General features: G+C 57.6%; 1 protein-coding gene and 1 non-coding gene across 6 annotated transcripts in view; one reads left to right on the forward strand and one right to left on the reverse strand.

The window, feature by feature from the left end:
- Positions 1 to 23,388, forward strand: part of GRM4 (glutamate metabotropic receptor 4) — a 115,168-nt gene that overhangs the window by 83,626 nt on the left and 8,154 nt on the right. For all 5 annotated transcript variants that reach the window (XM_018039142.1, XM_018039144.1, XM_018039145.1 and 2 more), the window contains exons 7-9: positions 13,168 to 13,368; positions 13,573 to 13,709; positions 17,005 to 17,940. In XM_018039142.1, coding sequence (XP_017894631.1) covers positions 13,168 to 13,368; positions 13,573 to 13,709; positions 17,005 to 17,940 — 1,274 coding nt within the window. The remainder of the gene's footprint in view (positions 1 to 13,167; positions 13,369 to 13,572; positions 13,710 to 17,004; positions 17,941 to 23,388) is intronic.
- TRNAE-UUC lies at positions 3,157 to 3,227 on the reverse strand. The gene has a single exon. It is a non-coding gene; the product is annotated as a tRNA-Glu (tRNA).

Genomic DNA, 23,388 nt, shown 5'->3' on the forward strand with positions numbered 1-23,388 from the left:
GCTGTGCATCAGCATCACCTGGAGCTTTTAAAACTCTCCCAGGTCAGAATGGCCATCACCAAAGGTCTACAGGCAGTAAATGCTGGAGAGGGTATGGAGAAAAGCGAACCCTCTTGCACTGTTGGTGGGAATATAAATTGATACAGCCACTATGGAGAACAGTATGGAGATTCCTTAAAAAAAAACAAAAAGGAATAAAACTACTATATGACCCAGCAATCCCCCTACTGGGCATATACCCTGAGAAAACCACAATTCAAAAAGACGCAGATAACCCAGTGTTCACTGCGGCGCTATTTACAATAGTCAGAACATAGAAGCAACCTAGATGTCCATCAACAGATGAATGGATAAAGAAGTTATGGTACATACACACAGTGGAATATTACTCAGCCATAAAAAAGAACAAATTTGAGTCAGTTCTAGTGAGGTGGATGAATCTAGAGCATGTTATACAGAGTAAAGTAAGTCAGAAAAACAAATATCATGCATTAACACATATATATGGGATATAAAAGAATGGTACTGATGAACCTATTTGTAGGGCAGAATAGAGATGCAGACAAGGAGAAAGGACTTGTGGGCACAGCAGGGGAAGGAGAGGGTGGGGCAAATTGAGAGAGAAGCCTGGAAACATGCACATTATCGTCTGTGAAACAGACAGCTAGTGGCGAGTTGTGTATGACACAGGGAGCTCAGCCCAGTGCTCCGGGACAACCTAGAGGGGTGGGTGCAGGGCTGGGGGGAGGTTCAAGAGGCAGGGGGTATTTGTATACTTACGGCGGAGAAGGCAATGGCACCCCACTCCAGTACTCTTGCCTGGAAAATCCCATGGGCGGAGGAGCCTGGTAGGCTGCAGTCCGTGAGGTCGCTACGAGTCAGACACGACTGAGTGACTTCACTTTCACTTTTCACTTTCCTGCACTGGAGAAGGAAATGGCAACCCACTCCAGTGTTCTTGCCTGGAGAACCCCAGGGGCGGGGGAGCCTGGTGGGCTGCCGTCTATGGGGTCGCACAGAGTTGGACATGACTGAAGCGACTTAGCAGCAGCAGCAGCAGCATGGCTGATTCACGTTGTATGGCAGAAACCAACACCAACATTGTAAAGCAATTATCTGCCAATTAAAAAACAACAACAACAACAACAGGCCTCTAACAGGGCCTCACCCCCAGACCCACAAAGCAGAACTTTGGGAGTGGATTGTTTTTCAAGCTCTCCCAGTGTGTATTTAGGGCTGGGATTATAGGGAAGAGCAGCTTTATTCACATCCAGTCACTTGGGGTTCTTTTCAAATGCTGATGCTTGGTTCCTAGCCCCAGACATTCTGATGGAATTGGTCCTGTGTGCCACCAGGGCATTAGGATTTTTTAAAAGGTGCCCCAGGTGGTTTCCTATGCAGCCAAGTATGGGAACCACTGGCTTGGAAGGAGAGGTGGCTATACGAAGGGGAATGTGGTGCACCCCAGGTGAGGGGAACGCTTGAGCAAAGCAGGAGAGCCTGGAGTGAACTCGGGGTGGCCAGGAAGGACTGAAGGACCGTGTGTTCCAGCTGACCTGGACCCTTCCTGCTGCCTCAGAAGCCCCAGCAGGGGCTGGTGAGGGTCCTTGTGTGGCCCCAGGCCAGGCACAGTGAACTCACCCATGTCTGGGTGATGTGAGGGGTGGGGGAGCTCTGGGGGAATGTTTGTGGAAGCTGAGAGCATCCTGGATGAGGGGAGGTAGCCCTGTCTTCCCGTGGCCCCGCCCAGGTTGGAGCTGAGCTGGTCCCTTGGAAGAACATCTTAGGCCAGGAGGGCCGGGGCGACACCCGCGGACTATGGGCTTGGGACTCGGCACCTGTCAGTGTGCCAGGCACTGGGTCTGACTCTGCTTCCTTCTGGCTCTGTGACCTGGGACAAGTAACCTGTCTGAGTCCCGGAGAGGGCAGGGAAGCCACCACTCCTCTCAACAGGTTGTTGGGAGGATAGGTGATGTGTTTGAAGGGTATGAAGAAGCTGGCTGAAAAATAATGCATATGGTAAGTGCTCATAAAATGGTGATTGCTGGGGACTTCCCTGGTGGTCCAGTGGTTAGGACTCTGCATTACCAATGCAGGGGGCGAGGATTTGGTCCCTGGTGTGGGAACTAAGACCCTCTATGCCTCAGGTGGAGCCAAAAAAATAAATAAAATAGCCTACTTCAAAACTCTCTTAAAAAAAAAAAATTGGTGGTAGTTGTTGATAGAGAGGAAAGGGGAAAGGTGGGATTCAGATGCAACTGGGTAATTTAACAGTTCAAGTCTGTCGTAAGGATTCTGGTAGCTGTAGGGTCCCCAGTGACGGAGGACAGCATCATAACTGTTGTGCCCATTTTACAGAAGAGGACACTGAGGTGACTGGTGAACACTGCAGAGCTAGAGAATGGGCAGGACTGGGTTGGTACCCAGGCGGTTTGGCTCTCCCGCCTGCCTCCCCTGCCGCCTTCCCTTCCATGGCCTGAGCCGCTCTTCTCGCTGGCCCTCAGCCAGCCCTGTGTTCTCCACCTGCCTCACTTTCTCCCAAGCCTAGCTTCCCACTCAGCTCTGCCAGGATGCTAGCTGTCCACGCTGGTAGCGTTGGGTGGGTCCCCTCTGGTCCCCTCGATGCTAGCAGTTTGGATAGTTGGCCTCTGCCTGTCTCAGTCCCATGGGCCCTGCTGCCCTGCCCACGATCTCACTGGGAGCTCCTGTGCTCCGCCAAGCCCACGCCTTCCCGGCCCAGGACGAGAACAGGCCTGGTGACCTTCCGAGAGGGCGGGAAGGACTGTCTCATGCTGGGGTCTTACACTTGGGAAGACCTGATTCATCCTTCAGAATCTGAAGGTGTTAAATTGAATTCCCCTCCAGACTAGGATTTGACGGCCAGTTGTTCTTTGGGAGGGGATCCCAGGAAACTTTGGTTGCGGAGGTAAGGCAGCCATCAAGGGTGTGATACCAAGCAGGTCACCCCCGCCAACAGCTGGAGCTTTACTCCCCTGGGGTCTCTGGGGACAGAATGAAGTGTGCCTGCCAGTCATCCCACTGGAGGTGTGAGGGAGTCGGGGTGTGTGTACGCCAACTCTCGTCAATCGTTTTTTTTAAAGTTGATCAATTTTAAATTGTTTTTTGGCTGCACCATGTGACTTGTGGGCTCTTAGTTCCCCAACCAGGGATTGAACCTGGGCCCTGGCAGTGAAAGTGCCAAGTCCTAACCACTGGACCTGCCAGGGTATTCCCTCCTGCAATCATTTAAAAAAATTGATTATTTAATATTTTTTTGGCTCCACTGTGTGGCTTGTGGGATCTTAATACTCCAACCAGGGATTGAACCTGGGCCCCAGCAAAGACAGTGCTGAGTCCTAACCTGGCAGGGGAGCCCCTCCTGTCAGTCATCGCTGGCTCTCCCTGGAGGATGTTAATTCTTCAATGCCTCGTCCAAATGGCAAAGAGGGCTTTTGTGGCCAGAGAGCCTCAGAAGAACAGCAGATACTGGCAGTTGGAGATTGGGCTGTGTGTGTATTAGACGCTTAGTCGTGTCCGACTCTTTGCGACCCCGTGGACTGTACCCCGCCAGGCTCCTCTAGTCCGTGGGGATTCTCCAGGCAAGAATACTGGAGTGGGTTGCTGTTTTCTTCTCCAGGAGATTGGGCTGGTGTGTCTCAAAATGGCAAGGGGCCGTGGGCACCCGTTCTTTCTCAAATGCACAGCTGTGAGAGTCCCCCTTAGGGGGGTGTGAATCCTGGTGCTGCCGCTTTCCTAGCCGTGTGACCTTGGGCAGGTCATCTCTTAAAGCCTCAGTTTCCTCATCTGTAAAATGGGAATCGTACTACCCACTCCCATCCCTCGATCCCCATCCTGAGCGCAGCTGCCTTGCTCACAGTTTCCTGGGGAAGGCGGGGGAAGTGGTCTGCGGGAAGCGCAGGAAGGTGGCCTGCGGCCTGCCCCCTACCTGAGCGAGACAGGGGTCACTGAGCGGGCGTCTCTGCAGCTGTCAAGGCCTGTGGGAGGGCAGCGCCTGCCTCCCTCCTCTTCTCCTGGCCCCTCCCTGGGAGCCTGAAGAACAGGGTTTGGGGATTAAAGCTGTAAACAAGGCAGATGTGGCATCTGTCTTCTTGACAGCTCTGCCAGCCAGGTGACGGCTGAGCGGAGGAAGGTCCGGTTTATGAGGAGACAGGAGAATTTACTGCCTGCTGCTCCTAGGGGCTGGGAGCTGTGAGAGGGAGGGGGGCCGTGTGGCCACTGGGGATGTGTGGGGAGATGCCAATCACCCAGCCTGTGTTAGCAGCAGCAACAATAGCAACAGCTGATATTTATATAGCATGTATTACATGTCAATTTCCGCTGTGATATTTTGCATTTACTCTTCACAGCAACCCATTTTACAGATGAGGAAAGTGAAAGTGTAGCCGCTCAGTCGTGTCTGCCTCTGTGACCCCATGGACTATAGCCCGCCAGGGTTCTCTTCCATGGAATTCTCTAGGCAAGAATGCTGGAGTAGATTGCCATTCCCTTCTCCAGGGGATCTTTCCAACCCAGCTGTCAAACCTGGGCCTCCCACATCGCAGACAGATTCTTCACCATTTTAGCCACAGTGGAAGCAAAGGAAACCTGAGGTGCAGAGAGGCTAAAGATTTTCCCAAGATCATTCAGGAGTAAATAGCAGAGCTGGGATTTGAACCCTGGCCATCTGGCTCCAGGGATGTCCTGCCTCAGGCCAGCTGATGTCCCATCCCCAGGGCCCTCCTGGCTATTCCAGCCTGGCTTTGACAGGTTTTTTCACCTCTACACTCCTAAGGGAACTGGGGAGAGGAAGGAAGACCCACATATGGGATTACCTACTATGCGCCAGGCTGTGCCACGCATTAGGGGAGCTCACATTTGCTCAAGCCATCAGCCGTGTGGTGGCCAGAGGGGTCCTGAGCCCTTCCCCTCTGTGCTGTTGCTCACTTGTTCAACTGGCGTTTTCTCAGGCTGGCTGTGTCCCCAGCCCTGTGCTGGGCTCTGGGAGGGAACGGACCTGCCCCATGGAGCTCCCCTTGCAGGTGGGAGACTGTATGGCCTTGCGGATAATGTACACGATAGTGTGGTCCCAGTAGTCAGAGCCGAGGGCCTTCGGAGGGCTTAATCCTGAGACAGGAGAAGACAGATCCAGGAGGAGGCCTGATCTCAGAGAGACTGAGAGTGCTGGGAGGCCAGGGATGTGGCATTTTTAAATCAGGAGGTCCGAAGTCCTCACTGAGAAGGTAACCGGGAAAGAACCTGCCAGGCAGAAAGTACCGCATGTGCAAAGGCCTTGAGGTAGGCTCAGGCCTGGCAGATTGAGGGAGCAGTGAGGAGGCCCACGTGGCTAACGCAGAGGGCAACAGGTAGCAGCCAAGGTCCGAGGGTAGGGTGGGGTGACGCTGTGTGTGTGCGGGGCCTGGTTGGCCATTAGTAAGGTTTTAGTCATTATTAACACAGAATGAGACAAAGCCACGGCAGGGTTTGGAAAAGGATTAGCGTGATAAGACTTATGTAATAATGGGCTCATTCTGGCTGCCTTCTGGAGCAGAGCCAGAGATGAGTTCGGGGCTGTAGGCTGGGGTGGGAGGTGGAGGGAACCTGGAGCAGGTGGTGGCGTGGGGATGGTGAGGAGTCTGATTCTTTATCAGTTTTGCAGTGTGGCTGCAGAGTTTGCTAAAGGATTTGCGGTGAGAGAAAGATGACAGAAAATCAAGGAGGACGCTGAGGTTCTTGGCTGTACTTTGAGTTGCGGGGGGAGCGTGGAGAGTCAGGCTGAGTCATGGGGAGATTCCTTGGAGAGGTGGGTGCAAAACCCAGGCTGAAGTTGGTCAGGAGGAAAACGGAGAAATTGATGACGAGTAAGTGAGTAAGGACCGCTCTTCTGGGAAGTTTTGTTGTAAACAGAGAGAGAGAGAGATGCTAGCTGGGGAAAAAGTGGGGTCAGGAGAGGGTTTTGTTTGTTTAAATGGGAGAAATTAGAGCATATTTGTATGTTTCCAGCAAAGATCCAGCAGAGGAAAATCTAGAAGCTGCTAGCGAGAGAGGGAGCATGGCTGTGTGATGAGGGAGAAGGGACATCCACGCAAGGGGCTGGCTGTGACTGCGGCCCCCTAGCTCTGGGGTGGGCTGGGGGTGGATGTTGGGGTCTCAGAACCAGTAAGGGGCAGAGAAGGGCCTTCCCTGGGAGCTGGCCTGTCCAGGTGCCAAGTGTGGACTCTGCTACACATGTCACTCTATTCTAAGGGTCCCTGGAGCTACCCTCATTTCAGACAAGCCAACTAAAGCCCAGAGATACTATGCAACTCAGCCCATAAGAGGCTGTATTGGGGTGGGGAGGGGGACAGTGTTTCAAGCTGCTCCCATCTGGCTGGACATCCACGTCCTGTTTCTTGAACTTGGGTCTTCTTTGTTTTGTTTGTTTGCTTTTAAAAAGTCATTTCTTTGGTGGTGCTGGGTCTTAGATGTGGTAGGTGAGGTCCTTTAGTTGCAGCACGTGGGATCCAGTTCCCTGACCCGGAATCGAACCTGGGTCCCCTTCACTGGGAGCTCGAAGTCTTAACCACTGGACCACTGGGGAAGACCCTGGGGATACATTCTTTGCTGTTTGCTTTTTAAAAATCATTTATTTGGTGACGCCAGGTCTTAGCTGCGGCGCATGGGGTCCTTTGGTTGCAGCATGTGGGTCTAGTTCCCTGACCTGGGATCGAACCTCCCTCCACTGGGAGCTCGGAGTCTTAGTCACTGGACCACCAGGGAAGACCCTGGGGATACATTCTTGAGGTCAGACTCTCAGGGACCCAGGAGTTCCTTGACGATTCCTGAACTTTGCATTTTCATTCAGTGGCCATCCAGAAGTGGTCTTTACTGATTGTGAAGACAGCTTCTCTGCTCCTGTGATAATTTGCAGTTGGAAGCCAGTGTCACCGCCAGGATTTCAGCTTCTGATGTGTTTTTACCCTGGGATCTTCCTGGAACAGAGCCATCTTCCCTCAGAAGGGGACTGGGGCTGGCTCAAGGTTGGGGAGCCCTGGGCTGCACCACCCATGAGAGCCCAAAGGGGAGCACCTGGGAGGGAGTCAGGAGCTCCCCCCTGCCTTTACCTCCCTGCCCCGAAAGTGCTGATCGTTAAGGGCCCGTGAGGCACTAGGGCTAGCTCAGGGTTCCCTGGGATGAGGGCTGACACAGAGCTGAGGCCAAGTTTGGGAGAACAGACTTGGGGTAGAGCGAACCACGCTGAGTTGTTTAGAGGTCGCCTAACCAGAAAGTCCCTTTGACAGCAAGGAGATCAAACCAGTCAATCTTAAGGGAGATCAGCCTTGAATATTCATTGGAAGGACTGATGCTAGAACTGAAATTCCAGTATTTTGGTCATCTGATCCCAATAGACAGCTCATTGGTAAAACCCCTGATGCTGGGAAAGATTGAGGACAGAAGGAGAGGAGGTTGTTGGGATGAGATGGCTGGACAGCATCACTGATGCACTGTACATGAACTTGGGCCTGGGAGACGGTGAGGGACAGGGAGGCCTTGCGTGCTGCAGTCCATGGGGTTGCAAAGAGTTGGACACGATTGGGCAACTGAACCACAGCAACAACCAGGAAAGCAGGTGGCTTGATGGAGGTTGAAAATTCAAGGGGAGCGGCTGGCAGACACGGTGGGGTGGGTGGGGCTGAAGAACAAGGGTGCTACCGCAGACGAGGACGGTGAGCCTGCTATGTGACTTGGGGGTGCCGAGCAGGCCCAGGCGATAGAACAGGACATGGGGGTAGGGCTTGGGGACCCTAAGGAAAACCTGCGTGTTCCTGGGAGGTAGAGTCAGGAAAGAGGGGGAGTGGCCAGAAAGGACGGGTGTCAGCTTCCTCCCCTACCCCTGTATCAGTGGACAAGCTGACCTGGGCCCTCTCCGCGGGGTGGGCACCCTAGGCTCGTCTCGTGAGGGGGCGGGGAGAATCAGCATATGCCAGGCTGCATGCAGAGAGGCAGCCGGGCTGGGTGGAGGCCTCGGGCAGTGGGGAGTTATCCCTTGGGGGAGTGTTAGTTAGGAGAGGAAAAGGGAAGCTTAGAGAACAATACATACATGATATGAGGTTGTGTGTCTTATTGATAGATCTGTGCCTCCTTGAATCCTATCAGTGGCCCCACAAAGTAAGCATGATTACCCTGGATTCTCATCTAGGGGTGTGAGTGTTGCTTAACCCAGTCATAGGGCTGGTCCAGGGCAGAGCCATGCACCAGCTCTCCCTGGGGGATCCTGGGACCCTCCTATCCTGCTCCCTGGAAGTTTACCTGATGGATAAAAACCGGTGTGGATGTTGGCCTGTCTGTACGTAGATGCCAGTGTACAGATCTGTAGATATGTGCGGTATGTCCACATACCTATGTCAGTTACCCATGTGGACTTGAATCTGGGGGTGTGGACCCTGAGGTGTCCCCCTGGCGGCCCCCTAGCACCACTTTGCCAGTGGGATGAGCGCCCCAGGAGCAGCCCTTGGCCTTGCCAGTGGGATGAGCACCCCAGGAGCAGCCCTTGGCCTTGCCAGTGGGATGAGCACCCCAGGAGCAGCCCTTGGCCTTGCCAGTGGGATGAGCACCCCAGGAGCAGCCCTTGGCCTTGCCAGTGGGATGAACGCCCCGGGAGCAGCCCTTGGCCTTCAGCTGACAGGGGTGGGGCTGTGTGTTCCCTCAGATGGGCCGCCCTGAGGCCTAGGCCCCGCCGTTCTCTGGAGCCTCCGTGGGCAAGCCTCACACCTGGCATTGGTGCCCTCCCTTCATGCCCTCATCTCACTTCCTTACCCCTGACTTGTGCTTTCAGCATCACCTCCAGATAAAATGCTTGTGCTCACATCCTTGTCAGGACCTGTTTGTGGGGCTTCTCTGCTGGCAGTGAAGCTGAATAACCACATACCTGCGGAGGTGCTATGCTAATCATGTAGCTGTGTCTATAGAGCATGTGTTTATGTGGCCGGTTCTGTTTCCGTACGTTTGGATGTGGATGTGTGTATAGAGATGTGTATAAATGCAGGCACGTTTGTGTTGTGACTCTACACGTGCAGATGTGAAAATGTGTGAGTGTATATGTGGTTGATTTGCCATACCTTTCTGTGAGGAAGTGTGTGTGTGTGTGTGTGTGTGTGTGTGTGTACACGTGAGCCTAGACCTCAGGAGGAATGTGGCTGGGTGGGGTGAGTTTTGAGGAGGTGAGGGGGGAGACCGGGAGGAGCTATGGTTATTTCAACCTTGAAAACTCATTTCAATTACAATTTACAACCTGCAGACAAAGGCTGCAGTCGCCGTAGTAACCGCAGCTGCGGGGGTTTTAACGCGGGGGAAAATCCTTTCGCTGACGGTTCTGGGGCTGGCTGTCACCCGTGGCCGAGCCAAACGCCTCTCTGGCTCACTGTGCCTCGGGACACAATTAGGACATCTTCAAACTGTCGCTGCTGCTATTGCTGCCGTGTGTCCGGAATTGATCTCCAGGAGCTCTCGGAAATCTGTCTTGCTTCCTCCCAGAGCTGCGATTCCCCCACCTTGGCCTGGGGGTCCCTCCCTCCCCACTGGCAAGAGGGGGTTCTCTGACCCCGGCTTCCCTCCACAGCCCCCTGCCTCCTCTAGCCCTGCAGACAGGGTTGCTTGGCTCCTGCTTAGGTCTGGTCAGACGCCCCAGAGAAGGGGAAGGAGGCCAATCAGGATGGATGGAGGGAGAAGAAGGAGGGGACAGTTCAGGGTGGCAGACACTCTTTGGAAGCCAGAGAGATCTAGGTTCCAGTCCCAGTCACTCACCGGCCAGGCCAGTCCCCAGGTGTGTAGGAACACCTGCTGGTGGTCAGGATTCTCACAAGCCTCGGTATTGCCCTCGACTACCTGCAAACCTCCTCCTCTGTGAGGACGGCCGGTCTGGCCTGCCTCTCAGAGGTTCAGGGCAAAGGAAGCATCAGGCACACTACAGGGTTATTTGCTGGAGTCAAGGGTGTACAGAGAGCCTCACTGGTTACGGGTGCAGCTTCCAACATTCAGGACAGCGCATCTTGACCTGGTTTAACTTGTGTTTGTGACCCCTGCCCCCTCCCCCAAAGGGAGCACACTTAGGGTCTGTCATTGTTGCTTCTTGTGGGGTTTCGGGGAGGAGCCTTGTGTGTGTGAGACGGAGTGTGTGTAGGGGGCAGACTCAAGGCCTGCCACTCCCGCACAAATAAAGACCCTTTGCAGGGCGTCTCACTGCCCTGTTATCTCCTTTGTCATTGGGGGCAGACTTGAGACAAAAGTCAGCCATGTGAAAGTGTGTTGGGGAATCTCCAGAAATTGATGGCTGGCCTTGTGGTAACTCTGGGGCTGGGGGGGGTGGATCCCGAGGGGCTGTGCTCCAGGGCCGCTGACAGCCCACAGGACCCCGGAGCCAGGCAGAGGTGGGCCCCCCTGGGGAGGGGCTCCTGTGAGGTCATCTGCACTCCATGTGTGACCCCAGTGAGATCATGTGGTCCCGGACCTGCATGGCCCAGGGATGCATGCTTCAGCTGGACCGCTAAGGGGACCCCTGGGAAGCTGGAAGTGGAGAGGCAGAGGGCAGCCCTGCCAGAGGGCAGCTCCACCAGGGTGCCTTACCCAGCGTGTCCTTGGCCTGGGGAGAGCCCTGCCCCCTCTCTGCGGCGGCCGCAGCCGCCCCCTCCATCCTGGTTAATAATTCAGTCTCTCATCCGTATGAAATGAGGGCTTGATGGGAGCTCTGGGGGCGTGGAACGGCGGGATGCAGACAGAGGACGGGACCCAGGGGCCGGGGGTGAGGGAAGGGCCCACAGCTGGGGCCTTCCGCACAACCCTATCCCAGCCTCTTCTGTCACCCTCTGGGAGCAAGATTGTCCCTTGAGCTTCTCTCCTGGCTACTGGAACCTGTGATCAGAAGCCTTGAACAAGAGGGCAGGCTGCTGAGGCTGGAGAACCTGCCTCTCCCATCCATTCACCTGTTGCTCCATGGCCGAGAGACAGCTTTGTCTGTTGGCACAGCTCTGCCTTCCCCGGAGCTCCGAGGCGGGCGGGGCTTAGACCCCTCTGTGCCCACGTGTTTAACGCGCTTCTGCAGCGCTTGGCAAGCACCTGGCCTCTGTATGACCTGTTGCGAACGTAGACCTGTTTATCCTCATGGGGGCCCTATCCCGACCCTATGAGCTAAGCACCATCAGCACCCTCATCTTGCAGTCTAGGAAACTGAAGCCCACCAGGTGAGGTGGCAGGTCCAAGGCCATAGCTAGACGATGTGTTCAAGCTGGGGTTCCTGCCCAGACAGTCTGGTGCAAATGTAGTGCAGCGGGTAGCCAAGGGCTCAGCCTTGAAGACCACCCTGTCTCCAGCCCACGCTGCAGAAGCTGTGGTATGTCTGGAGCCAGCAGTTCCCCCAGAGCCAGCCGGGAATCTTCCCCTGAACTGTCCGGTCTGGGTGCTGGGGGCCTCCGGTCTGTGACCCCGAGGTTAGGGCACTGGAGTCGGGCTCTGACCTTGGCCACAGTCTCTTGGTGGCCAACATAGGAACAGGAGACGTGCCACCAGCTCCACGGCAGCCCTGGGCAGCAGGGCTCAGTGAGCATGAATTAGCTAAAAGTAGAGGAACCTAGGGTGACCTGTGGATCCCTGAGGCCTCAACCTGGCTCCCACATGACACCCGTTGAAGTCCCAGGCCCGTGCCCCTTGGGGTGCCACTCACCCTGCTGGCTGCTGGGGAATTACCTCTGTAAGATGTGGTCCTGGCCCTCTAGCAGGGAGGCATGGGTGTGTGTCTGTGTGTGTTTAAGGGTTAATTTCATCGTCCTGGCGGTGAGGGAGGAGGCTGCCAGGCAGGCTGTGTGTGGGGCTGTGGGCTTGGGAGGGGAAGCTGGGGTCCCTAGCAGCCTGCCCATGCTCCCCCTTCCTCTCCTCTGCTGTCCCCCATCCTCAACTCAGAGCTCCTGCCCCTCCACCACTTTCCTGCCCTCCCCACTGTGATCTGCCTCTTACAGTCACTCAGGCGTACAGGCTGGGGGCCGGAGCACCTGGTCAAATCCACTCTGTGTGGTCCTGGGAACCGGGGAGCTTTTCTGTGCCGCAGTGTTTTCATCTCTGTAGAAATGAATGGGGATCATTACCTCATAGCATTGCTGTGATTATCTGATGACTTCCATACATAAAGAGCTTAAAACAGCGCCTGACGCAGAGTAGATGCTCCTTAGAAGGTAGCAGCCCGTATTCTCCATCCTCATTACGGCCCAGGCCTGGGGCTCCTCCTCCTCCAGAAAGTCTTGCTGGCCTGCTCTAGCCCCGCGGCCTCTGTAGCCCAGCTTAGAAGCCCTCTCTTCTGAGCACTTAAGCACCATAATAATGTGGCTTGGTCAGCTCCTCTGTGCCACGGGTTTTCTGTAACTCATCTCGTATACAGCACTTCTGTGGGGCAAGATGATGACCTTTTTACTGACAAGATATCGAGGCCTCAGGTAGCCAGAGAGTTTGTACAGGAGCTGGAGCAGAGTGCTTGGGTGTGTCCAGCACCCAGGGTGTGAGGACGGGAGGCCTGGTGCCCTAGGGAGCCACTGCTGTTTGCAGTGAGAAGGTGGTGCAGTGGGTTCCCCATTTTGCAAAGCTCACTCACCCTGGCTAAGGGGGGGGTGTCACTGACAGGGGGGAGGGGGAGGGGTGTCACTGACAAGGGGGAGGGGTGGGGGGGGTCACTGACAGTGGGGAGGGGTGGGTGGCAATGATGGTGATTTCTGACGTCTGGGGCATCTGGAAGCCACTGAGGGCATCAGGTGTCCTGAAGCCTGAGGGACCTGCGGCCAGCCCCTCACCCTCTCTGGACCTCAATTTCCCACCCCCCATACCCCGTGGTGGGGCAGCAGCCCCTGGCTGGTGGCCGCCCATGGCTGAGCTGCTGTAGCGCATCACTGCCCTCATCCACAGACGCAGTTTCTGCCCTGGTGACTTCCCAGCTCACATAGGGTCCAGCCATACAGTCATGAGGACAGTGGGCCCTCAGGACCATCCCCCAGGTACCCCCAGGAGACCATCCCCTGGGATGATGAAGCTAGCCCTGGGCCTAGGGCCAGAGACCCGGCTGTATCCTGGGGGGGGCCACCGTGGTTCCCGCCGTGCATCTGTGAGCGCTCATGGGCCTCGTGGGCACTCCTGCCCTGAACATTTTCGTTGCAGACCGGGAGCGCATCGGGCAGGACTCGGCGTATGAGCAGGAGGGGAAGGTGCAGTTTGTGATCGACGCTGTGTACGCCATGGGCCATGCGCTGCACGCCATGCACCGGGACCTGTGTCCAGGCCGCGTGGGGCTCTGCCCGCGCATGGACCCTGTGGACGGCACCCAGCTGCTCAAGTACATCCGCAATGTCAATTTCTCAGGTGGGGGCACCACTCAACCCTGGGGAAGGGGTCCCGGGGCCCCATGGGGTGGGAGTGGGGGAACCTCTTCGGATGCTTCCAGGGAGTAAAACCCCCCTGAGATGTTCCATGCAGAGGTGTTGCTGCCCAGGGCTCACGCTCCTCCCTGACTCTGGGCAAAGGCTCAGCAAAGAAACGGAGTGTGTGACCCCCATGGCCCCCCAGGCATTGCGGGGAACCCTGTGACTTTCAATGAGAACGGAGATGCACCTGGGCGCTATGACATCTACCAGTACCAGCTGCGTAACGGCTCTGCCGAGTACAAGGTCATCGGCTCCTGGACAGACCACCTGCACCTCCGGGTAAGTGCCCAGAGGGAGGGCAGGGTGTGTGGCAGGGGAGAGGGCACCTGGCCCCTGGAGGGGAGCCCTGATGCCTGGGTTTGGTGCTGCCGAGTTGGGGCTTCCTTCCGTCAGAGGGCCCTGAGGCCCCAAACTCCAGAACAGAAGAGCAGGGCACCTGGGCTCCCACCCTCCCTGCCCCTGTCCTTCCCCGTTGCCTGGGCCCTCCTGCCTGCTCCCCTCACAGGGCAAACCCTGCAGACAGATGAATTCACACTGGGGTGCAGGGGCTCAGAGTCTTGGGGTTGGGGGTGGGGATGGGGAGAAAGGTGAGGAGGGAGAGGGCTGTGTCTGAACAGAGGAGGATGAAAAGAGCACAGTCATGCAGTGGGGTTCTGCTGGAGGGTAGCTGTTTGAGAATGACTCCATCAAACCACACGAGAAGGCCATCATCTTTCTCGATGGCATGAAAGGGCTTCTCCTGGGTCCCCAGCCACGCTGTTCCGGGTCATGGCTGTCCCAGGGACTCGGGATCTCCCTCCTGCCCTCGATGTCCCCGGCTATGAATAATGCCATGTTTTGGGGATAAAAGGGACCTGTGATTGGTTCCCCAAGGTGGTGCCTGTGGACTGACTGGTCCCCTCTCTGGGTGGAGGGTGAGCCGCATGCGGGGTGGGCGCAGCGTGACGTCCAGGTGGACCGGACAGGCTCGGGAGGCCCAGATCTGGGAGAGTCATGTCACGTCCCTGCCTTCCGTTCCTGTAAGCATCTCTTTTGGCTGCAAGTCCTGGAGCTCTTCAGGGCACCCTCTGCCCATGATCTCATTTATCCCCAACGATCTTCCAAATCAGAAGGAATATCTGTGGAAACCCAGCCCTAGGGAGGTTCCAAAGGCCACACAGCGTGTTGGGGATAGAGCCCGTTCCTACAGTGATGCTCCTTGGGCTGCTGAGCGGAGACAGACGGACAGAACAGAGCGAGTGGGAGCAGTGTGGGCAGGGTGGGACCCCAGCCCAGACGGAGGCCTGTCTCGTTCAGATCCAACGTAGCAGGGAGGGGCAGGACCCCCATTCACTGACAGTGGCAGGCAGCTCGTCCTACGGAGCGCCCGCTGTGACGGCCCTTGTTCTTATCAAGTTACCTTACTGTAGAGATGCCAGCCCCGCGGGGCGGGCACTGTTTTCACCCCATTCTGCAGGCAAGGCAAGTGAAGGCAGGCCTGAGGGGTGGGAGTGACTCCTGGGTCCCCTCCCCAGGAATCCAAGCCCCTCCATCAGCCTGGAGCTGGTGGGAGGGAGGCGGTGATGCAGGACCAGTCCTCAACTGCCACGTCTTCCCCGTCCCTCCCGCGGGCTCTCGCTCGGGTGGCCAGACCTCACTGCTTCTTGGAGACTCCACCAGGATTCACTGGCCCCACCTTGGGCCAGCCCTGGGCTGGGGGCTGCAGACAGCAGGGAAGTAACTCAAAGGCCCTGTCCTCCTGGGGCTGATGCTCTGGAGAAGCAGACAGAAGTTCCAAGTGGAAGCCGCCGTAAGTCACAGAGGGCTCTGGTGGCCTTGCATCTGCTGTCTTTGGATCAGGCGGGACAACAAAGGCTCAGAGAGGCTGAGGTGTTTGCTCAAGGGCACACAGCCAGCTAGCGACAGAACTGTGATCCCAGCATTTGACTTCACTCACTGCTCTTTCCACTGGAGCCACAGTTTTCCGGAACACCCCCCATCCCCCTGGATCCCTGGGTCCCCCCTGCTGCATCACAGGTCTGGTGCCCAGAGATTGTCCTGCCCCCTTGTTCCTGCAGGATGGTAGTTGGCCCTGGTCACTGCTGTGCTCATTGGCTTTTAGGGGATGGTCATGCCCAGAGCCACAAGGTGAATTTCCTCGAGATTTTTGTCCCCATCTACCATGAAGCCATCTTTGGATTCTCCACCCTGCCTGCTCCAACCCACCTCACTCACCCTTTTTCTCAGCTCTAAAATCCTCCCTTCAGCCCCAAACCAACTGGAGTGAGCTCTCCCGGAGTGAGCTCCCAGAGCAAAGGGCCTGCTGTTCTCCAAGCGTGAAAGTGATAGTCGTTCAGTCGTGTCTGACTCTGTGACCCTCTGGACTGTAGCCCACCGGGCTCCTCTGTCCATGGGGATTCTCTAGGCAAGAACACTGGAGTGGGTTGCCGTGCCCTCCTCCAGGGGGTCTTCCCAACCCAGGGATTGAACCCAGGTCTCCTGCATTGCAGACACTTTACCTTCTGAGCCACAGGGAAAGTCCCAAAGCCATTCTCTAAGCATGACCCTTCCTAAGAGCTGATGCTTGGGATATGGCCCCCAAGTGTGGCCACGCTCCCTCTGCCCAGAGCCTGGAGCTCTTGGGGGCTCTCGCTTACTTTCCAGAACTTTGTGACCCGCTCAGTAGGGCATGCCAGCTTCTGTGGCTCCTTTGCCCGCAGCAGTTGTGTCTTCAGAGGCATGTAACAGAATGCACTCATTCAAAGTAAGGGGCAAAGAAACACCCCTGCGCACACGATGCAGGTTCTCTGATTGAACCTTTGTTCATTGTTCTCTGCCGAACCTGACTGCCTGTGCCACCCGGAGGCCCTGGGGGCTGAGCCACAGGGCAGTGCGTCTCCCCTTTGTGTGCGCACACCAGTCACCTGTGGGGTTTGGTTAAAACTCAGATTCTGGGACTTCCCTGGCGGTCCGGTGGTTAAGATTTCACTTTCCAATGCAGCGGATGAGGGTGCAGTCCCTGGTCAGGGAGCTAAAATCCTTCATGTCTCATGGCCAAAGAAATCCAGGACATGAAAGAACAGAAGCAATTGTAACAAATTCAATAAAGACTTTACAAATGGCCCACATTAAAAATATATATTAAAAGAAAAAAAAAAAAAACTTGGATTCTGAGTCAGTAGGTCTGGGGTGGCCAAACATTTACATTTCCAACCCGCTCCTGGGTGACGCTGATGCCGCCAGTCGCGGACCACCGTGAGTAGCGAGGCCTCACAGGGCTGGACGTCTGGGCTGCTGGCTGTCCACTCTCTGTCCTGTGACTCTAGGCTGTCACTGCTGGTCTCTGTACGACCCTTGGGGGTTTTGTGTTGGAGCAGGATCCCCTGCAGGTCATCTAGGTCTAAATCGTGCCCGGGAGCTTATTTAAATGCAGCTGTTGGATTCGGTTGATCCTGGCAGGGCCAGCTGGGCAGCTGGATTTTAGCCATCTGACTGAGCGATTCAGACACGAGGTTCCAGAGTGCCAGCTAGGGGGGCGGTCCAGGGCCCTGGGCAGCGTGTCCTGAGGCCGGCTCCCCTGCGCTGTCGTTGACAGATAGAGCGGATGCTCTGGCCGGGGAGCGGCCAGCAGCTGCCCCGCTCGGTCTGCAGCCTGCCCTGCCAGCCGGGCGAGCGGAAGAAGACGGTGAAGGGCATGCCGTGCTGCTGGCACTGCGAGCCCTGCACGGGGTACCAGTACCAGGTGGACCGCTACACCTGCAAGACCTGTCCCTACGACATGCGGCCCACGGAGAACCGCACGGGCTGCCGGCCCATCCCCATCATCAAGCTCGAGTGGGGCTCGCCCTGGGCCGTGCTGCCCCTCTTCCTGGCCGTGGCAGGCATCGCAGCCACGCTGTTCGTGGTGGTCACCTTCGTGCGCTACAACGACACGCCCATCGTCAAGGCCTCGGGCCGCGAGCTGAGCTACGTGCTGCTGGCCGGCATCTTCCTGTGCTACGCCACCACCTTCCTCATGATCGCCGAGCCCGACCTGGGCACCTGCTCTCTGCGCCGGGTCTTCCTGGGGCTCGGCATGAGCATCAGCTACGCGGCCCTGCTCACCAAGACCAACCGCATCTACCGCATCTTTGAGCAGGGCAAGCGGTCGGTCAGCGCCCCGCGCTTCATCAGCCCCGCCTCGCAGCTGGCCATCACCTTCAGCCTCATCTCCCTGCAGCTGCTGGGCATCTGCGTGTGGTTCGTGGTGGACCCGTCCCACTCGGTGGTGGACTTCCAGGACCAGCGGACACTGGACCCCCGCTTTGCCCGGGGGGTGCTCAAGTGCGACATCTCAGACCTGTCGCTCATCTGCCTGCTGGGCTACAGCATGCTGCTGATGGTCACGTGCACCGTGTACGCCATCAAGACGCGAGGCGTGCCCGAGACCTTCAACGAGGCCAAGCCCATCGGCTTCACCATGTACACCACCTGCATCGTCTGGCTCGCCTTCATCCCCATCTTCTTCGGCACCTCGCAGTCAGCCGACAAGGTGAGTCACGGGGGTAGGCGGGGGGGCAGGCGGGAGGCGAGCAGGGGGCAGCCTCCCAGGGCTGGCCAGCCCCTCTGGATGTGCCTGCCTTCTCCGGCTCAGGTTTCTCTCCAGCGTTTGCGTCTCTCTTGCCTCCCTCCCTTCTCTTCTCCTGTCCTCTTCCTTTCCTCTCTGCGCCCCCCACCCCATCTCCTCTCTGTCCTTCCTGCTCCTTCCCACCCTCTCTCCACCCTCCACCTTCCCCGAGTCTTCATCCTTGCCTCTCCCACCCCGTCCTTTCCTCCTCCCCGTCTCATTCCTGTCTCCCTCTCTCCTGTTTGCTCCTCTGGAATGCAGTGCACTCTTTCATTCTTCATCTTTCTTTTTTCTGGCCGTGCCATGTGACTTAACAGGATTTTAGCTCCCTGACCAGGGATTGAACCCAGGCCTTTGGCAGTGAGAGTGTGCAGTTCTGACCGTTGGACGCTCAGGGAGTTCACACTCTTTTTTAGGCTCTCCTTTGTGTCTTTCCCTGCTCAGCCCAGCTTCCTTTCTGTCCACTCCTATCTTCCTCCCCCTCTCTCCGCCCTCCTTGCTGCCCTTGAGGAGCCCCAGGGGTCCCCGGGGGCGCTGGCTCCCTCCCTTTCCAGCCCCAAAGCTGCCCCAACGTCCAGGATCGGATCGGGAGCTCTGGCAGCGTCAGCTCAGGGCCCTTGCTCCGCCTGCTGGAGCTGCCGAAGGGCCGCCATCTGCTGGCTCCGCCAGGCTTTTGGGTCAGACACACACACCCCAAGGGCCCTGTGGACTCTGCCCACGTCACAGCCCCAGTGCTGCCTGGGTTCTGGGGTTTTATCTTGGAGGACTGGGAGTCCCTGAAGTCAGAGGCCAGAGATGGGGCTGATCAGGGGGACTGAGGACCCTACCTCCGGGTCTGACTGTGGGATCCTGGGCAAGCCAACTGGCCTCCACCTCGGCATCTTCACTGTAGAGTGGGGCATGACCCCCCATCTGCAGTCCTCACAGGTGTTGTAATAATCAGGCGGCACGAGGGGTGTAGAAGACACTTGCCCACTGTAAGGACGCTGGGGCTGGGAAGTCGGGGGTAGGGTGGGGATAAGGTTCAGGGTGTGGGGGGTAGACGGCACAGCTGGCCTAAGAAACAGAGGCCCAAGGATGCTGGCTTTTCCTGGGAGTGAGAAGGGAGCCGCTGTGGGCTCTGAGCGGGAGGGCCGCGGTGGGGTGTAGGACCCCTCTGGGGTGAGCCCTGCGGAGGGTGAGCGGGGAGCAGGGCAGCAGGGCAGAGGCGGTGTGATGGTGTCTGCAGGAGGTGAGGAGTCGGGGGCTCCGGCCAGGTCCGGGGGTGCGGGGGCTGGGATTCTGGTGGAGTGCATGTGAGTGAGAAACAGAGGGGGTCCTCGGTTGACACCCCCGCCCCCAGTTGTTGGTGTGAGCAGTGGGAAGGGAGGAGCCTCCACACGTGGGGGCAGGGTTGGGGAGGCAGCGGAGGAGCCTATGGTGCAGAGATGGGGAACTCCTGCGGACAGGCTGAGTTTAGGAGGCTGCTGAGACGGCCCGGCGCAGCGGACTGGACCGCAGTTGACTCAGTGGTTGACTGTGTGAGTCTGGGGTTCAGGGACGAGGGCCAGGTTCGACCTGCACCCGGGGGAGTCACCATCCTGAGGACGGGGTTTAAAGGGCGAGCCTGTGTTTGAGCTCCGAGGGATACTGGGCCCCAGTGAGGCTGCGGTCAGAGCCCCACGGGGCTGCTTGTCACGTGCCAGGCACTTGGCCTGGTGGTCGGCAGGTGCCACATGACTGGCCAGAGTACATTCACCATCCGTGTTTACAGATGAGGCAGAGGGAGCTGGAGCGACCTGTCTAAGGTCACCAGCCAGATGACGGTACTCTAGCTCAGTAGCCTCTCCCCTCCACTCCTGCAGCTCCGGGGCAGCTCAAGCCTGGCCCTCCTCGGGATGTGCTCTCCTCTTTTCCAGCAGCTCCTCGAGGGCAGGAGCCTCTGCCCTGTGTCCCTTGGGCCTGGCGCAGGGACGCCTGTGGCCCTTATTCTAACGGTGGCCCTGGGGGTTCTGAGGGGCTGGGGGTTCTGAGACGCAGACCCTGAGGCTGGCAGTGAGCACCCTGAGGCCCGAGAGCAGGCCTGGCTCCTGGCCACCTGCACACTTGAGCCAAAGCCTCTGCCACTGGGGAGCAGCTTGCATTGCAGGTCGGGTCTGGATCTCCCCTCCTGGGGGCCTGCAGGAGGCCCCCCACCGTGGGCAGGTGCAGGCAGAGGCCCCCAGGCTTCACAGCGCCCAGTGAGCCCATGGAGCCAGCAGGGGAGGCCGCCCACACCCCAGGAAGCTGGCAGCTTGAGAAATTACTCTCAACAATCCCAGGAGGCCCCTTCCCTCACCTCCCTGGGGAGTAAGGCATGCAGCTGGGAGGCTGCCGGCAGGGTGGTCTGCGCCCTGACTCTGCCTTCCTGTAACTCCCCGGCTGGCACCCGGCGCATGGCTCCCCGCGTGTTCCTATCTTCCTGGCCCCAGCCCCTCCACCACCCAGCCCTCTCTCAGCACCCCAGGCCACCCTACCTGCCTCTGATTTCTCCCTTTGTAGGAGGCGCCCCTCAGTACTGATTGTGAAGAGGAGCCTCTGAAATGATCTCCTCTGAGGCCCAGAGAGGGACAGGGACCTGCCCCGGGTCACAGAGCAGGCTGGCCCACACCCATGTGTGGCTGTGACACCCAGGTCTGCCCCTGATGGCATCGACGTGGGATTCGCCCCTCCTTCTCTGGGCTTCTGCGTGAGGCGAGAGTGGGAACATGAGTGCTGAAGTCCCTCCAGCTCAGAACACCAGGCTTCTTAGAGGCTCAGGCAGCCTGGGTTTGGATCTGTGCTGTGTCACACCTGAGTTACAAATGGTCCCAGTGAAAGCTGCAGGCCCGGCTGCCGGCTGCCGGCTGCCGGGTGCGCGCGCGTGTGTGTATGTTTGTGTGTGTGCACGCACACATGTGTAGATGGGGTGGAGTGGAGTGAGGCTACTGTGGGGAGTTGTGTTACGGGCATACGGGTATAGAAGTGTGTGTGTGCAGTGTGTGTGTGTGTATGCACTTCTGTACCCGTGACATAGCTCCCCACGGTAGCCCCACCCCACTGCTCACCCTGCCTTTTTGTGCACACTGAGCAGTGGATGGCAGTGTGTGCATGTGTGTGTGTGTGTGTACGTTCACAGGTTGAGTGGGGATGGGCAGGTGTATGTACTGAGGGTTCGTGGCTGTATGAGTGTGTCTGAGTGTGCAGGTAAAGTGTGCGTGGTCAACAGTATGTGTGCAGGTGTGTGTTTAGGTGTGTGTACAGACTACGAGAGTGCATTGTATGTGTGCACAGGTGTGTACCCAGGTACATGAAGGGGTGTGTGTGTATGAGAGCCCAGGTGTATCTGAGTCAGGAATGTGAGTTCAGGTGTGCGAATGAATACGGCGTCGTTTGGGGACATGGGTGTGGATCTGTGAGCATGTGTATGTATCTAGTAGTGTGCACACTCACAGATGCTTGGCCGCACCCATCCCCCAGGCTACTGGTGTCACTGGTGAGCAGGCGGCCGGATTTCCAGGGCTCACCTCCACAGCCACGTGCCATCACCCTGAGCAGACTGGGGTGTGGTCTCTCCACCCAGTGGGATTACTGCTCCAGCAGGTCGAGGTGGGCCTCAGAGGCCAGCCAGGTTGTGGGGAAGTTCATTTGTCTGGTTCATAGATTCTGACGATCTCAGGACCCACCAGGGTCCAAAGTGGGAGGAACTCCTCAGAGCCTCCCACCAGGCTGAGGGCAAAACCGGGAAATTTGCCGTCCACCTCCACAGCAGCTCCTGTCCACGCCCTTTGCCCCAGGTGACCCCAGGTGATCTCTGTCCTCCCCCATCAAACCCGGCTCTGACAGCCTCGTTCACTCGGGGAGGGGGACCTGGGAGGCTGGTGCAGGGTTCCTTGCAGAGGATTGAGAGAAGCAAGGGCCTGACCAAAGTCGAAGAGGGGAGCAGGAAGGGGGGCAGCTCGGGCTGGGGGATGGGCGGAGGGGAGGGCAGGTGCCAGCGCGTCCTGGAAGCCTGCCTTGGAGACTTGCACCGGTGCCGGGCCCTAGCCCTGCCAGCTAGAGGGTCAGAGGACCGCTGTTTCTCTGATAGGGTTAACACGCTACCGCCTCCTGGTGACCATGTGTACCTTCACCTGGGGGCTCCCGACCGGTGCTGGAGCCAGTGGTGGGGTGCCAGCCCCACTTTTGTGCACAGGGCCGGCCACCCCTAGCCTGGGGATGGCTAGAGGAGCCCCCAGGAGAGGGACTCCAACAGATCGGGGGCAGTTTTGTTCAGGTTTGGTCTTTTTCTGCCCCTCCTTGTATTTTGTGTGCTGAAAGGCTCCTAGGCTGAAAACACTGAGGCTTGTTTGCAGGGCTGGCTCCGTAGTTCTCAGGGCCTGGTGCCAAGTGAGAATGAACACCCCTTATTCAAAAATTACTCAGAACTCAAGGCGTTAAACCGAGTGCGCGTGCCCATGGAGCAAGCTCCGCCTGTGTTGGTGGAGGGGGCCGGCCCTCAGTCGGTCAGGGCGGAGTGGAGTCTGGAACCCAGTCCCTGGACCCCGACACAGGACTGTATCAACTGCAGGCCTCACTCCGCCCAGAGAAGGGTCCTTGAGCCCCGTCCCACCAACCTCATTTTGGTCCAACAGTACCTCCCCCCATCACCAAGGTGGGGGCAAATGACCTAAGATGAATCTATTCTGGAAGTACACCCAAGAATCCCCAGTGTGAAAGAAGAGACACCCCTGCCCTCAGGGACCCCCAAATCTAATGGCAGAGGCATGCCTTGTCCCTAGGGAACCCCAGTCAATGGTGGAGACCAAGATAGCATGCCTGTCCTTGCTGAATTCAGACCTCCACTGTCTTCTCCAAGGGTCTGTTATGATACTCTGGAGCCTGGACCCTCCACCCCTTCCACCCTGGGGCCCCAATGGGGTGGGTGAGGTGGCTGGCACCCTCCACTGGGTTGCCATGACCTTTCCCGTCCGCATGCTGGGGGGTAGTGCTGTGCCTCTGGGTGAGAGTGTGGGTTATGTATGAGGACAGAGGTGTGTGTGCTCACTGGGGAACAGGCTCTTATTTTCCTGGGTCTGTGACATTTTCTGAATGGAGGCCTCTCCACACTCCTAGCCTCCTCCTCCACACCCCCTTTCAGTGCCCTTAAGTTTCATGTGACCTCATAGTCTGTGCTTGGGTATCCTTGTGGTTTGGGTGAGGTAGGTGCTATCATCCCATTGTGCTGATGAGAAAATTGAGGGCTGGAGAGGGGATGAGACTTCCCCAGTGTCACACAGCTCTCTCCTCTCAGACCCTCCAGCTTCTCCAGCCCCCTTCCAAAGGCAAGAACCCCCAGGGAAGGGTGGCTGAGATGAAGGCCTTCAGATTCAGGTC

The sequence above is a fragment of the Capra hircus genome, chromosome 23 (assembly GCF_001704415.2).
Source record: "Capra hircus breed San Clemente chromosome 23, ASM170441v1, whole genome shotgun sequence".
NCBI classification, from domain to species: domain Eukaryota; kingdom Metazoa; phylum Chordata; class Mammalia; order Artiodactyla; family Bovidae; genus Capra; species Capra hircus.